The sequence below is a fragment of the Trachemys scripta genome, chromosome 4 (assembly GCF_013100865.1).
Source record: "Trachemys scripta elegans isolate TJP31775 chromosome 4, CAS_Tse_1.0, whole genome shotgun sequence".
Taxonomy (NCBI): Eukaryota; Metazoa; Chordata; order Testudines; family Emydidae; genus Trachemys; species Trachemys scripta.
Window position 1 is genome coordinate 42295016 of NC_048301.1, and position 16441 is coordinate 42311456.

The following is a 16441-nucleotide window of genomic DNA, read 5'->3' on the forward strand; positions in this document are numbered from 1 at the left end:
TTTGACTGTGTGACTAGAGTTGGTGGAGTTGTATAACTACCACCCAGCTTAAGGGAAAATGGATAGTGGATGATAGAGTAAGAAGGGATTGAAATAGCCCTGTGAATGTTCTCACAGGCCTCTGGTAAGATTCTAGCAAAGACTAATGAAAGCCTACCTCATTTGTGACATAACTGCCCATTCTCCCAGCCTAGCCTACCAGTCCCAGGGTCTGTTGCTGAGACAGTTTGCATAAAGAGGATTATAAATATCCCCCTCTTCCTAAAGACATGATCTATTCTCATTTCTTTCAATTTCATTCCACAGTGGTTAGTCTGACTCATTGCTAAAGGGAAGAGCCTATTCAGCTTGAGGCTTCTTCCACTTACACCACTTGTCATGTTCGTTCTCAGTTTCTCATTGTGATTTTGAGCTGTTCATCTTTCATGTGGTGTTCATGATGGCTTCTGCACTTAACCAAAATATAGGTTCCATTGTTGAGGAAAGTCCAGTCCTGCAGCGGAAGTCTTCCAGATGGGACTCAGGCCGGCTTTTTGGCTTCCTCATCCTGAAAACTTTATTCTTCGTTCTGAAACAGAGCAGCTTTTGTCTGCTAACATCCCACAGTCAGACAGAACTGCTCACCAGCTGTGAGCTGGCAGCTGCTTTCACATGCTTTGTCAGATTCCTTGCCCCTCACCTTCCCAAGACTACTTGGAGGGTGAGGAGAAATGGATGGCTGGGCCTGATATGTTGTCATCACCTGCTTTGTAGTCCTGTTTGCTCTCATCTGCAAGGTGGTGAATGGTGAGGTGGGGCTATAGGTCCCTCTCCTGAAGTCCTAACTTCCACTATGTGCTACATCAGAGTCTGAGCAGCTTGGGTACCTTGGGTTTTCTGTAAACATTAGAAAATTAGGGTTTGCAATGGAAACACTGATGGGCCCGTAGTAATTATGGTGGGTCTGGGTGGAATGTGTGTGAAGATTTTCTGCTTTTGTTGTTCAGCTGGTGGGAACTCCATACTACATGTCCCCAGAGCTCTGCCAGGGGGTGAAATACAACTTCAAATCTGATATCTGGGCTGTGGGCTGTGTTGTCTTTGAGCTTCTCACCCTGAAGAGAACCTTTGATGCTACAGTAAGTCCATAGACTGTGAGATAAATTGAATATGCTGTCTGTTATTGTCACAGTGTCTCTGCTTGTCCTGTAGCTTTTCTAACTTTTATTTTTATTCCTTCATGGCGGCTAATAATTTGAGTATTTATGAACATGAGGGTCTGAGAGCACAACCGAGAGCTGGAAGTAATATGGGCAAACTTTTCCTGCCCAGCTTTGCTGATACTCTTTGATCCTCCCCGCAACCTGAGACCTCGCACACACAGGGAATGCAGACGGTCCTGATATGTAGCAATGTTTGAAGGGAAACATTCCCTTTTGACCAAAGCAGGACTTCATTAATTGGCTGTGCAACCAAGTCCCATCTCTCTTCTCTCCCCCCACTTTCATAAATCTTATGCTGGTAGTTGGGAGTTTCACAATACAGCATCCTCTTGTGAGAGTTTGTAATCTCTGAACCTCCTAGGATTTAATTATGTTGTCTTGTTCCACGGCTTAATTATGTGAGGATTGTGGCTGACTGGCACAGCTGGGAGTTACCACTCAGCTATGTGGGGAGCATGGCTGGCTGGCTGGCACTTGTGGGTGGGTGAATAAAGCTCCCAGCTAGTGTAGTGTGGCCATGTGGGGAATGCAGCCAGACAGCCAACTGGCATGGTATGGCTGTGATATGTTCTGTACCAGCTATGGGGCCATGTCAAATCACTGTCCTTTTCTGACTTTTCATTGTCAGTGGTGCCTAGAATCCAGTACTTGAGTGCCTGCGTGGTATCTTCAGAGCTGGGGAGCTTCTGTACACTGATGGAGCCTGACATACAGGGAGGAGCCCATCCTCTCCCTCATTGCCTCATTTGGAGAGAAGCTTGGTGTTGCCACCAAACCCTAGCTTGGAAAGGCTGTTTGGAAGAGGTAGCATTCTGCAGGGGAGGTGACTAGGTTGCTGCAGCACCTAGTAGCAGCTGAGAGGAGTGGGGACATGTTGAGTACCCAGTCAGAGAAAGAGATGATAAACATCAGAGGCCTGCAGCATGCCTCCCCATTGGGCCCACAGTCCAATTCAGCTCAGCTCCTTTACAACTGGTCATTGTTTTCTCCCTAGAATCCCCTAAACCTGTGTGTGAAGATTGTACAGGGAAATCGGGCTATGGAGGTTGATTCCAGTGTCTATTCCCTGGAGCTGATCCAGATGGTGCACTCCTGCCTCGATCAGGTTGGGAAGATTAATTTTCTCTTCAGATCTTCTGCCCATTGCCTAAGTCCTGCAGCTCCAGAGCAGTGGGTGATTGCTGAGATGTGTATTTCAGAGTGGGGTATGTAGGTGCAGACAGATTCCCACATGCAGCTACCTGTGCAGCCTGGTGTGTCAGTGAGAGTGACATCTGCTTCCTCTTGTTCTCTGAAAACTTCCTGTCTGGATGCCTTTCCAGCTCCATGGGATTTGGGGGGCTGCTGGATTTTTTCTGATGCTGTATGTTGGGGGATGGTTAGAGGCTGAGGTTTTCACATTTATCAGCAGGCCTATCAGCATGATAGATATGGAAGCATCTTCCCAGCATGATCTGTCCTGGCTCCACCTCTGGCTCCAGCTCTCTGGGCTGTGCCTTTTGGCTTAATGTTCTTGTTGCCCTCAGAGCACGTGCTTCTTGGAGGCAGTTAAATTGCACACATCTTTGGAGTGTGGGAGCCCCCAGTTTGAATATCGGGCATTTAACCCTGTGCTGTCCAGAGACATGATGGCCCTTTGGTTCATTTCTGTTTGACCGCTTGCCTTTCTGAAGGCAAGCAGGGCATGAGAGAAGGAGACCAGTGGGGGCTGGAATGAGCTATTCTATCCCAAGATTTCACTGTAGACTTTCCTTAGGAGTGACCTCTTGCTCACCTCTTTCAGGATCCTGAGAAGAGGCCAACTGCCGATGAGCTGCTTGAACATGTTCTTCTCAGCAAACGCAGGAGGTAGCCAAATGTTCTCACCTTGGACATAGATGGGCTGTAGGGGTCAGGAGGGACCTTAGAGCAAACTAATAATTCTGATGCTTCCCGAATTCAGCCCTTAGATTGATTTCTGGCTGCTAGGAGGCACACCTTGAAATAGACTCTACCTTTTTCAAGAGAGGGGAGTGGATTGCTGCTATTCAGGCAAGAGAGAGCCTTGCTGGTGCCTTTTAATTAACCTGCGTACCGGTGGGAGCATGGGGGCTGGGGAGTGCCCATCTGCCTCTTTGGCCTAACAGCTGATATGCTGAGAACTCTTGTGCGTTTCTCTGAGACTCCTTAGAGGGATCCTAGCTACTGACATTCAAGTTAGACCTTTGGGAACACATAGCAGCACTCAGGCACTTGTAAGATCATTATAAAAGCCCTTTTATTTCCTGTATCTCATGTAATAAGCCCAGTCCAGCACTTTTCCCCTTAGCCTTCCCTGCAGAGTTGTGATGAAAATGCCCTATTTCAGTGGGTGCCCACACTTAGCTGCACTAAAGACCATGTTGGCAACTTACCAGGAGCCTGAGGACTGTGCTTGACTATTTGCCCACCCTCATCTTCAGTGCAGCGGGGCAGCCCACAGAGACTGCAAGTCAAGTCCCAAGATGTGCTGCTTCATGGTGTTCTAAGTGGCCTGGCAGAGACGTAACCTACCTACTCCTTCATGTAAGATGAGGGTGGCTGTGGGCCATGCTGTTAGACTGTTTGAGTTACCCTTTGGCCACCCTGGTGGTAGATTTATTTCCTTGCTTAAAGGTGCTTTTCGTTGGTATGCAACCCCCAGAATGATGCTCCTGGCTGTTGTCTTGCTGAACATTCCATCTTAGGATGAGATTTAAAATCCAGATCCTGTTCACTTGTGGTCATTAAAGATCCAGTGGTACTTTTCACAAAAGTTGGGGTGTAAGCTTCATCATCATCGCCAAATTCTGGCTCTGGTATATTCTTTTTGCGTCCCTTAATTCCCACGAGAGTTTGTTAGCTCTGTGGTGCGTTACTTCTGCACTAATCATATGTATTGCTGTAGGATGTGTAAATAGCTGCCGTGGTCCACCCCAGAAGGAGCAGCATTTCATTTGAAGGGAAAGTAATCCCTGTGTATGGCTTGTCAGTTTGTCAAGTCTGTAAGGTGTTTGGGCTATAGTAATATGTAGTTACTATTTTCTATAATGTGTTCCTTTTTTTTCTTTTTCCCTTTTTCCCCCCTGTGGCAGGGAGATGGAGGAGAAAGTCACTCTGCTTAATGGGCCAACCAAACGACCAAGGTAATGATTTGAGCATGTATTTAAAGAGAAATTTGTAGAGAATAGCTCCCTACCTAGAAATTTTGCTGAGAATGTTAGAGATGAGGCTGTGACATCCTTAATCGAGTGTTATAGTTAGAAAAACTTTAAATGCTAGAAACTCAGGGAGGGGGCAATTGTATGCTTATCAGTGTATGAGGCTATAATCTGACCTCTTCTTTTCAGGCTCGTCTCAAGTGCAAAGGTGGGAGTTTTTACTACATGTGGGGAGAGTGTTAGGTGGATCATTCTGTCTCTGAGATAAGTCATTTGCTTGAAGGGGCCCCATAATTATTGGCAGATAACATGCAGCTAACTAAAACAACAAGATACAGACTAACACGGCTACCCCCTGATACATGCAGCTAACTGACACTGAAGCAGCATGAGAGACCCAGTTCAGAAGAGCAGGAGGTGTCCTGTTTGCATCTCAGTTCCCTCAGTGTACATTGTTATGTCACTTGGCTTGGTGAGTGGCCTAGGGGAAAGGGATGGGGTGTGGGGGAAGCACTGCTTGGACTCTGAGGAGGCTGCCAAGCACAGCCTATATCTGTCAGCTACCCATCCTTCTCCATGGAGAGAGGGTGTGGTGATGTCCCCACATGCTTGGCTGTTTGTGGGGTCCATGGACAGTGTGAGAGTTGGCTCTGGTCTATATCTGGAGGGTGTGATCTCTGACTGGTATTGGGAGGGCAAATGAGGTAGTTACAGTGGGTTTCTAGGCCAAATAGGGAGGGTAGTCAGTATAGCTTGGGCTCTTCAGGCCATAGTGAAATGGGGGAGATGCTGGGTCTGCACTGTGTTGAGGGTCAGATGTGAGATGTTGAACTCTGTGGCACTCTGGGTGTTGGGTGAACTGCAGAATGGTCAGGTCACTGGCCCATATGTGGTGGGTGGGTTGTGATTCATCAGTTCGTGGTGTAAGGGAGATAGTGGGTCTGTGGCCCATTTTAGAAATGTAGATGGAATAGAGTGAGTGTTGATAAGGGGGCAAAGCTAACGTTGGTATTTTCTGATCTTTGAAGTGTGCAATTTTCTATAAAAGTTCTGTTAGCAGCCTTTTGAGGGTGATAAATTCTGAACCCTAACTCAGCCCTAATGAAGTTTTTGTTGCAGAATTCTTTGTGTGTGTGAAGTTTGGGTGAAGGAGAGTGTCTTATGCTCAGATAACTCAAAAACAGTACTGGAGCGGTAACTCAAGTTAGCTATGGTTGAGATGCGGAGATGAGCACAATTAATTGAGGAGTGATGGAACAGTGAAAATTACAACAAATAACCCATAGTTTTTAAGTTAAATCCCATGACAGACTCACATTCCTAGAGACTAGTTTCCACTTTGAGGCTTTTGAAAATGAGGAGGACTAGATATTTTTATTTATTTATTTATTTTTTTAAAAAAAAGAGGTGAGGTGTGGTGGTATTCATAACAGTCCTTGGGCACGCCACGACATCATATTTACTGCCCACAGGCACCAGGCTGCCAGTGAGGAATTGGGCTATTCATTTGAATTTTGTGACTGTTTTTCATAAAACAGTATGTGTATAAATTCTCCTTTAATCGCAGCTAATGAGCTAATTTGTAGCAAATAGTTTCTGCAATAAATGTAGCTGTTTTTCTGCTGGCGAATTATCAAACAGTTTGATTTTCACAAATTGATTATTTGAAAGCATTGGCTCAGCTCTGTGTTTGATCCTGTTTCAGTCCACGTGCTGTTCACAAACTACTTGCTTTGACTGCGGCTTCCGTTTGTGTTGTGTTGTTTGTGGAGTGACTGGTCACCTAAGTTATGTAGCATGTTTTTGTTCCCTGATTGGATGTCTGAAATTCTGTTGAAGGGAAACTGGAGATTGAGATGGCCACGTGTTCCTTTGTGTATGTTTGCGTGATTATTTGTGAATCTTTCACTTTTTGAGCATTTTTTCATGAGTACTCATGAGACCTTCACATTTGACAAATACCAACTGTCATGTCAGTATTCTAAATGTCATCCGATTGGATTCTGGTTTTTATTTGAATGATTGTTGGAGGCTCCTTTTTCTGTAGTGCTCACCCAGCTGTGCTTCTGAGCATATTTAGAACACTCCAGACATCACAGTCTCTGAAGAGAGAAGAATTTTTGTAAAGAAAAATCCATTAATGTTCGTGAAGAGCTGCAGCTCAGACGCAAGCAGTCCAATTCTCTTTTAGCTTCTCCTGTGTGGGGACCAGAAGAAAGGATTTGGGTTGAACAGTGTTGACAGTGCTCATAGCTTCATACTAAGAGCATTTGTGTTCTGGGGGGTCTTATACAGGTCGAGCACTGTCAGTGAGACACCAATTGCAGTGGTGACTTCGCGCACTAGTGAAGTGTATGTTTGGGGGGGTGGGAAGTCCACCCCCCAGAAGCTGGATGTCATCAAAAGTGGCTGCAGTGCGCGCCAGGTGTGTGCCGGAAACACTCACTTTGCTGTGGTGACAGTGGAGAAGGAACTCTACACCTGGGTGGTAAGTGAGCCAAGCAGAAAGAACTTGGGAAGGCAAGGAGGCCAGGGATAGAAGATGTAAAAGTTAGAGTATCCAGCCATAGGTCAGTTTATCAGTCTGTTAGAAACAGGAGAATGGAGCTCAGGAAAGAGAGAGATGAAATGTAGGCAAGTTTGGGGATTGGTTGAAGTAGCGGAAATGGTTGGAGGCAGCCCCTTTGGGTGCTAACCTAAACCTCTCAAGTATAATATTTTTTTATGATGGGGAGGGGGTGGGGGAAGTGATCTGTTGTGGAGTCAGGTGTTGAAGTGCTGCTGATGTTACCCAGAATTGCAGCACACCAAAGGGTGGTAAGTTAGGGACTGTGGCATGATGCCCTGAGTCAAGTACCCTTTCTTTCCCTCCCCTATCTGGAAGTGCAGTGTCAGTCTTGTACTATTCCATTGGCCTGTATCTATTTTTAGAGAAAGGTTTACAGAGACCACATGGAATGAGAATGCAGGAGTCATGTGCTGAGTGCAGGAACTATGGCCTGGCTGGATATAGGTAGGACTCTGAGTACTCTGCAGCAGGCTGTTTCCAAATTCTGCAGCAAGGGCCCCTTCTTTCAGTGACCAAGCTGGAGACTGCAGCAGCTTAAGGTGAATGGAAAAATTGAGTTTTGTAGTGAATTTTAAAATAATTCACTTTTGTTTCCTCTGTTGCTTTGGTATTAAACTAAACAAATGTATCCTACACCTACATTTTCAGCGTTCTGCAGATTTGTGTATTGACCACACACAACTGCAGCATAGAACCTGTTCAGAGGGGAAGAGGAGGAGCAGGAAATGTTGATCATTGAGTAGGGGATAGGTCTCTTGGGGAGGGAGGCAGTTGGTGATTGTGGGACAAACACATTCACTACTAAAACCATCAGTGAGATCATTAACATTGTTGACACTAATTGTCATATTTAGGTTTCAGCATCAACAATCCATCAAGATGAAAGGAGAAGTTCAAAATTCTCAGAGCTATTGTTTCAGTCTGTCTGCAGACTCAGGCAGACATTGCTGCATCTGTGACACTTGTTTCACACGCTTAAGGATTTCTTTGCACCTATAAGCATTAGCAGTGTATCTAATAATGAAAGCTAAGATCCTTGCACACAGTTCTGCAGCATCACAGATTACACAGGGCCTTAGCCATATAATGCATCTGTCCATTTGGGTAGGCATGGGAAAGGAGAGGCATTCCTTCCTAACTCCTCTGGCCATCAGCTGGTGGCTTGAAACCTATGATTGCTCCTCCTAAGGGCATAATTAAAGCTAACTGAAAGCCCAACGTGGCATTTAAGTGGTGTTTGGTATCATACCGCACTGAGAGACCAGCCCCTTCCCTAGGATAGGGTAGCTAAAACGCTTTCCCTTGCTGTTTTCTCCTTACCTCCTCAGTCTCAGGCTTCAAGGATACTGACAGTATCCCCCTGAGCTCTGGACATGCATCTTTACCAGGCTTCTATGTATTACAGAATATGCAGGGGGGCACAAAGCTGCATGGCCAGCTGGGGCATGGAGACAGAGCTTCATACCGGCAGCCAAAGCGTGTGGAGAAGTTGCAGGGGAAGGCTATCCACCAGGTGTCCTGTGGGGATGACTTTACCGTTTGCATCACAGGTGAGAGACTGGGTGGCATGAGGAGAGACCTGGGTCTGCTGCACAGTGGACCAGTCCGCCTCCAAGACCAGATCAGCAGAGCAGCTTTACCAGGGGAAAGGCTACACTTTGGCTTTCTCTGAGCGTCTCAAACAAGAGGCCTGCAGGTCCCAGCATGCAATGATCCATCTTAATATGAACAACTAGGTTACATTTCAGGCAAAGACTTTATAGTCTCCTGGGGCCACTCCTTTGTATTAAAGATGAGGGATGAGGGATCAGGCTCTTTTGGCCACTCCATGGGAGGCTAATAGGCAGCCTGATGCAAGTTCCGTGTGCGACTGAGTTTGCTCCTTCTTCCATGCAGATGAAGGCCAGATGTATGCCTTTGGCTCGGATTATTATGGCTGCATGGGTGTTGACAAGGCATTTGGCTCTGAGGTCCTGGACCCCCTGCAGCTGGACTTCTTCCTCAGCAACCCTGTGGAGCAGGTCTCCTGTGGAGATAATCACGTGGCTGTTCTGACCAGAAACAGAGAGGTCTACTCGTGGGGCTGTGGGGAATATGGTATGTGCAGTCATGCCACGTCCTCTTTCTGGGACCTGTTCCAAGCTTTGGAGGCCTAGGGAGGTCAGACACAGTATGACCCTGAGAGGGAATGGAAACACATCCACTCTTATCGCAACTGGCAGGATGGTGGCTACGATGCAGTGTTATAAAGCAGAAAATGGATGAGGGTTGCCTAGGGCATCTTAGGGTACGTCTATACTTACCTCCGGGTCCGGCAGTAAGCAATCGATCTTCTGGGATCGATTTATCGCGTCTTGTCTAGACGCGATAAATCGATCCCGGATTTATCCCGGAAGTGCTCACCGTGGACGCCACTACTCCTGCTCCGCGAGAGGAGTACACAGAGTTGACGGGGGAGTCTGCCTGCCGCGTGTGGACCCGCGTTAAGTTCGTACTAAGATACTTCGACTTCAGCTACGTTATTCACGTAGCTGAAGTTGTGTATCTTAGTTCGAAGTGGGGGGTTAGTGTGGACCAGCCTTTGGAGGCCAAAAATCACCTAGTCGTTCATGGGGTTTTCTTTCCAACTTAGATTGAGAGATGAGGAATGAACCTTTGGGATTTTACTAGGAAATTAGGAGGTAGGGTGGTTTCCCCAGGTACTCTGCCTTTGGGACGGAGAGTTCCCTGTGAACTGGAGCAGTGCACTTTGTCCTTGGAGGGGTTACCCTGATGAATGGAAAGCAGCACTGTTTTCCCAGAAGCAGGGTTCCTGTCTTTGGGGGATTCTGCTAGGAGTGGGGAAGGACAAGGGCATGTCCCAGGGACAGGCCTCTCAGCCATGGGAAGATTGTGCATGCCTGTTTCTCACCATAGTCTCTCTGCTGACACAGGGCGTCTGGGTTTGGATTCGGAAGAGGATCACTACACCCCTCAGAAGGTAAAACTCCAGCTGCCTCCTTCTGAAACACCTCTCGGGCATTAATCTGGGCCCAAATGAGTCACTGTTTTCGAAAATTTGCTGCCTGAGTTTGTTTTTCCCAGGGCACTGCAGAGTTTTGATGATTCCATATTCACTTATTCCCTTCACCAATCACTGGCACTAGATCTAATGGCAGCTATCAGTCTGTCTGAGACGGGAAATATAGCTCTCAAAATGGCCAAGCTAGGGGTGCTCCCCGTGCCTTGTGACTTCCAACTTCACTGCTCTGAGACTTCCTTGCAGAGACAATGGCAAGTGATGAACTTGACAAGAAAGTCCCGTAGGAGAAGAGCTTCCTGAACTATTAGTCAGTACCAAATTCCATGCCCCAGATCTACAGAGGAAAATTTCACTTCTCTAACCTACTGGAATTCTTTGAGTGTTTCACAAAATAATGGCAAAAGGAAAATGAGTTGATATAACTTGCCAAAGATTATTGGAAAGCCATATAAAATCCCTCCCAAAAGGAGTGAGAGATAAAGTTCTATCATGGGTTAGAAACCAGCTAAGAGACGGAAAACAAAGGATAGGATAATTTATCAATTTTCTTCATGGCAAGAAGTTTACTTGGAGGCTCCAAGTGTTACTTGATGTATTTATTAATGATCAGAACAGGTGGATGAACAGAGTGGGGTTAAATTTTGCAGATTACACAAAATTATGTAGGTTAGTCAATAGTAGAGAAGACTGTGAGGCACTCTGGAACCTCACATGAAATCAGCAAGTTTGCATGGCTAAAATGTTTACTGTGATCATTTTTCCCCCACTCACTACATTGTCAGGAATAGGACCTAGATTAGATGAACCACTTCTTTGATCCAGTCAGGTATTTCCTGTGTTCTAGGTTTGGTCCCTGGCTTCTGCTCCATATCTGTGAGGACTTGATTCCTGGCATTTGTGTTTTCAATCTAGGTGGATGTTCCAAAGACCTTGAACATTGTCTCAGTCCAGTGTGGCTGTGATGGAACTTTCCTGCTCACCCAGACGGGCAAAGTGCTGGCATGTGGACTCAACGAGTTCAACAAACTGGGCCTGAACCAATGCACGTCTGGGATCATCAACCATGATGTGAGTGCATCTGGTGCTCCTGTGCCTGCTCCCAGGGTTTCCTAGAAGATGGGGAAGCAGAGGTCCCCCAACAATGGCAAGGAATCCATCACATGGGATACGTCCATCCGCTGGATCCCAGCTCAGAACTGCAGGGGGAAGGGAAATCCTAACGCACCTGCTAGTATGATGAGAGGCAAATCATTCCCCAGCCTCACATCTGCCAGTGGGTTCAGTTCACTTCTGTGGTGCTAAAACAGCATGTTAGCTGCATCTGGGGCACTCATATAACGTAAGTGGAATCTGAGCCTGGCAGGAATTGCCTGCCTTCTTGCAGGGCTGGCAGACCCAGCACTGTCCTCTACCCAAGACTTGCATAGATAGATCTTGGCTGGTGAATGTGCATGATGTGTGTGCCCCTGGGGTACTGGCTCTGGGCTTTACATGATTATGTCTGGTCTCTTCCTTCAGACCTACTATGAAGTTCCCTACACCACTTCCCTTACTCTGGCCAAGCAGCTCTCCTTCTACAAGATCCGCACCATTGCCCCAGGAAAGACGCACACAGCTTCCATAGATGGTGAGACCTACTCACAGTTCAAGTGGTGTTGGGGAATGGCTCCACTTCCCCACTCCCAGTTAGAGGAGCTAGTTGTAGTCCCCAGGGATAGGCTTTCACTGTACATGTCACTGGCTTGTATGCTGTGTTCGGAGTTAGTAGGATACCATTTGTGCTGGTCCTTTAAATCAGCTCTATTCCATTTCATTTCAGCTCCACTGAGCAAAGTAGAAGCTTATGAAGCCCCATCCAGTGATTGTGAGCCGAGTACTGACCCTTGGGCACTGAAGGTTTTAGATAGGGTCTCAGCTCCCTTTGCCACTGGCTGTCAGTTCCTGGAGCAGGCATGAATTTCAGGTTGTTCAGCAGCAGCAATATCAGAGCTCGGTTCAGCCCTCCTAAAGGGAGGAGAGGCTCGTGCATGGAAAGGACAATACCTTGGGAAAGGCTGACGTTCAGCTTTAGAACCTGATCAGGTTCCCCCTGCCAGAGCACCTCAGTTAAGGGACTGTGAGGAGTCACGGGATCCAGAGTCAAAGGTGGGAAGCAAATGATATTTGAATGGCTGGGGGATTTTCTTGGGTTGAAGCAATTCTCACTGGCTAATAGCCCCCTTCCAGCATGACCAAGTTCCTAGCAGATTCCTTTTTGGTCATGGGTTATTGCTAGTAATTCTCTCTGCGTGCATGGCTGCTTTCTGTCTTGGGTACCTACCATGACTCTCCTCATTCCTCCTCTCAGAGCGGGGACGCTTGCTGACCTTCGGCTCCAACAAGTGTGGACAGCTGGGTGTTGGTGACTATAAGAAGCATCTGGGAATTAACCTGCTGGGAGGCCCCCTTGGGGGTAAGCAGGTGATCAGGGTTTCATGTGGAGATGAATTCACCATAGCTGCTACTGATGGTGAGTGGGCATTTGTGGGGCTGCAGTGGACTCCTCCTGTGGGCTGGGTCTGCAGAATAGTTTCAGACATTTGGCTTCCATCTAGCAATGGAAGCATTTCCTGTATCTTGTGCCATTCAGGGCAGCACAGAAAGGCTGCCGTCTTTGCAGTTAGCCCTGGCACAGTCAGGCTTTAAAAGGCTGTGACTGGAAAAGGGAAATTTTCCCAGATTGGTGCCATATCAGTGGGGCAGGGCAGCACAAAGCTTTAGCTAATGCTGTCCATAGGGTACCAAGTGGTGGGCTGGAGACTGGCTGCTAGACTTCACTACACACAATTGTAGCCTTCCAATGGCTAGTTGGTAGCAGGTGGACTAGACGCCCTGTCTGTCTTGAAGCGGAGTAGCTATGGGAAAGAAGTGAGGTGTGGTGGGGCCCCTGGAAGGGTAATGAGGTGTTTCTAAGTTCAGGCTGATGGATCAGTTTTTTCCTAGATAACCATATCTTTGCCTGGGGCAATGGTGGGAATGGACGTCTGGCAATGACACCGACAGAGAGAGCTCATGGCTCTGATATTTGTACTTCATGGCCTCGGCCCATTTTTGGGTCCCTGCATCACGTTCCAGATCTGTCCTGCCGCGGCTGGCACACCATTCTCATTGTTGGTGAGTGTGATTCAGGGAAAGAGGCTGTTTCAAGGACATTTGTGGTGATAACTCAGTACTCGCTAACATGGGCTTCCTGGGAGAGAGGGTCAAGATCATTCTGAGGGAACTCACTGGCAAGTCCATATCAGTCCCAGTACTGGAACACTGGTTTTGTCCTGTTTTGATTTGTACCATCTTTGTGAGAGCCCCTTTACCGAAGGGATATTCTTTCTTTCCATAGAAAAGGTGCTGAATTCCAAAACCATCCGATCCAACAGTAGTGGCTTGTCCATCGGTACTGGTGAGTAATCAGCCCTGGGTAAAAGCCATGCGGGTCACTCCACAGCTGGGGTTCCTGGGCAGCAGCAGCTTTGATGCACATTGGAAAGGTTCAGACATGTGCAGAGTCATTTCAAAGGGCTTTCAGAGCCAGTCATTACCCATCCCACTGTCACTGCTTCCTGCCTGCACTGGGCTTCCTGGTCTCCTTCCCTACTGGGGCCAGCTGACTGCCTCCCTCTCCAGTATTGTAGTATCTGTGAGGAGCATGATAGGAGGTTATTTGCCTCCAATTAGCACAGTGACACCCGTTGTCTGCTTTGGTGCAAGCAAAACCAGTCCTTATTAACCAAACCAGATTTCAGTCCACTCAAACCCCCTAGAAGTGTGAGATCTGAGAAAACTAGAACACCTGAAATTTCTGAGGCGCAAAGACCTCAGGTCCTTGCAGGAGGCCCTGGAGATAACAAATGTGAGAGCCAAGCACCTGAAATGTAAACCTCATCTGTATACTCCATGTTGAAGTCCTTGCCCAGCAGGGGGCTTGCAGATTGAGTTAGATTGAGTGCAGACAAGGAAGCTCATGGTCTGTGCAGGGTGGTTCTATTATTTTATCCAGTCACCGTGGTATCTAGGTGTGAATTATGGTATCTGTGTCCAGCTGGCTCAGGCCTCTGTATTTTTTCAGACATGGCCCTTGCACCAATGCACCGTGAGAGTGGATGCAGTTGGTCCTGTCACAGGGTTTCAGTTCTGTCTTTGAAAGGCCTCAAAGAAGAATGTGAGGGGCTTTGAATAAAGAGAGGGAGGCCAACTAGTGCACAAGATGAGGAAGGGCCAAGCCTAAGGGGAAGGATCCGAACAGCATGGGAGAGGAGTAGGAAGAGATGGAGGCAGGAGCTGAGCTGTATGGGTGCCTTTAACCTGAGACGCTTGAACTTGATGTGGAAGGCAAGAGGAAATCAATAGAGGGAGGTGAGTGGGGAGGTGATATGATGACAGCTACTGGAGGGGGCACCTTTGGCAGAAACATTTTGGATGGACTGAAGCAGGGCAAGGTCAGAGGCTTGTTGGCGGGAGAGCTGGACATTGTGGGGTCTGTGTCTAGTTAGCTTAGCTTGGGGTGCCTGTGGTTCAATAACTCTCACCAAAGTGGCAATGACCTCATTAACTTTCAAACAGACTGTGTTACGAGGGCTAGGATGGCAGGGCAGGCTGATAGGATTGGACTGGATGCTTGTGGAGGTGGTGGGACTGGATGGGTATCTACAGATATGAAGACAAGGAGATAGTGTGTGTGTGGGTGGGGGAGGAGGGGAAGCAGTCAACTCTTCTTTCTGATCAGTCTAGGCATTTGTCATCAGTGTCCCTTTATGTAACAGGAGGCAGCTTGGTGGATGAGGAGGTGGTTACCTATCTTGGAGTCACTCCAGGGACTTTTGGGTTGGGAGAGATAAGGCCAGGAAGCAAGATTGTGTGGCAGAGGGTCACTTTTGGGGAGGGTTGCATGGTGTTTTATGAATTACATAACTGGAAGGAGACACAGTCCAGGCAAATATATTCACCCTCAGGGTTCTGCAGTTAAAGTAGCTTCCAGGAGGATAACCTCCCCTTCTCTTTTTTTCTGCCTCATCTGGGATCCAGCACCTGCTGCATTCCCTGAACAGGCAGAGCCAGTGAAATGTGTAAGGTTGCTGCTTCTCTTTCTTGTCTGCCAGTGGCTCAGAGTTCCACGACTGGTGGAGAGGAGGAGGAAAATGAACGGGAATTTGAAACCCCTGATCCAAGTGGAGGCTTTCGGGGAACCATGGAAGCAGATCGTGGAATGGGGGGCTGGATCAGTGCAACAGAGGCCATGGGGGACAGCAATGCTGACAGCAGCTCCTGCCCTGGCTGGCTGCGTAAGGTAACAAACTGCCTCATGAATTTATCTAAAATCCCAGGGATTACGGTTAAGGGAGAACAAGCTGCCCCTTCTTCCTCAAAGAGTCCAGGAAGAAGAGCTCCAAGAGGCTTCTCTCTAAACTGTCTGCAGTCTTTCTTCCCCACCAGAAGGCACAGGAGACCTCTTCTTCACCAGATTGGCATTTCTCTGCTTGTTCTGTGGTAGTACCTGGAATTAGACACGCAGCCAACACCACTGGTTTGGTCAACTTAATGTACCCTATCTACACTCACACACCTCATACATCATTAGAAAGCTCATCACGTCCGCTTTAAGATGCGGTACAATGTGGAGCTGTCAAGTGGTGCCATTACCATAGAAATGGGATGAACAGTGTCTCCAAAATGACCATGTAGCAATGCGACAACTCACTGGCGCGGCAGCTCCTGCTAGTCATCCAGGGAATTAGCTTTTCCAGCCTTGGAGTGCCCTCTGCTGGCCGGTGCCCCGCCTGCCGTTGGCCCCCCCCCGTGTCCCTCCCGGACCCCGGTGCCCCTTTACCTTGGGTGCTGCCCCCTGGCAGTACCTCCACAGATCTGGGTCTCCCTTCCCCAGGGAACCCGCAACCCTCTATCCCCACCTCGCCTCAGTCTATGGCTACTGCCAGTCTCCATCTAGCCCCCGCTCACTGGGGCAGACTGCAGTGTACAAGGCATTCATCTTTGGCAAAGGGGGGGTTTGGACCTGCTGCCTTTGCCTAACCCCGGGCTGTAGCCTCTGCAACCCCAGTACCTCATTTGGCCTTGCACAGGGGCCTGCAACCTGGGGAGTTGCCAGGCAGGAGCTCCTCTCGCCTTTCCCCAGTCCTGCTCTGTTGCCTGCACCCTCAGCTCCCAGGCAGCTAGGTCCTTCTCCCCCTGAAGTTGGAGGGAGAGTGCCTAGCTCCTGACTCATAACCCTTTTATTAGGGCCAGCTGAGGTCTGATTGGGGCGTGGCCCAGCTATGGCTGCTTCCCTAATCAGCCTAGCTTTTAGCTCGCAGCCCCAGCCCTCTCCCAGGGTTGTCTGTAACCCTTTCCAGATTAGGGAGTGGGTGACCACCCCTCTACAGACCACTTTGAAATATTTGCATACATTTGTTAGTTTAATGACTCTAGGTATTATTGCAAGACATAAAATTCAATTTCTTTG

General features: G+C 48.0%; 1 protein-coding gene across 2 annotated transcripts in view; it reads left to right on the forward strand.

Annotated features, from left to right (window-relative positions):
- Positions 1-16441, forward strand: part of NEK9 (NIMA related kinase 9) — a 35750-nt gene that overhangs the window by 12080 nt on the left and 7229 nt on the right. For both annotated transcript variants that reach the window (XM_034768501.1, XM_034768502.1), the window contains exons 6-19: positions 987-1118; positions 2197-2307; positions 2986-3050; positions 4295-4345; positions 6656-6848; positions 8335-8479; positions 8826-9026; positions 9863-9909; positions 10864-11019; positions 11470-11578; positions 12299-12460; positions 12934-13104; positions 13328-13387; positions 15084-15271. In XM_034768501.1, the coding sequence (XP_034624392.1) occupies positions 987-1118; positions 2197-2307; positions 2986-3050; positions 4295-4345; positions 6656-6848; positions 8335-8479; positions 8826-9026; positions 9863-9909; positions 10864-11019; positions 11470-11578; positions 12299-12460; positions 12934-13104; positions 13328-13387; positions 15084-15271 (1791 nt within the window). The remainder of the gene's footprint in view (positions 1-986; positions 1119-2196; positions 2308-2985; positions 3051-4294; positions 4346-6655; positions 6849-8334; positions 8480-8825; positions 9027-9862; positions 9910-10863; positions 11020-11469; positions 11579-12298; positions 12461-12933; positions 13105-13327; positions 13388-15083; positions 15272-16441) is intronic.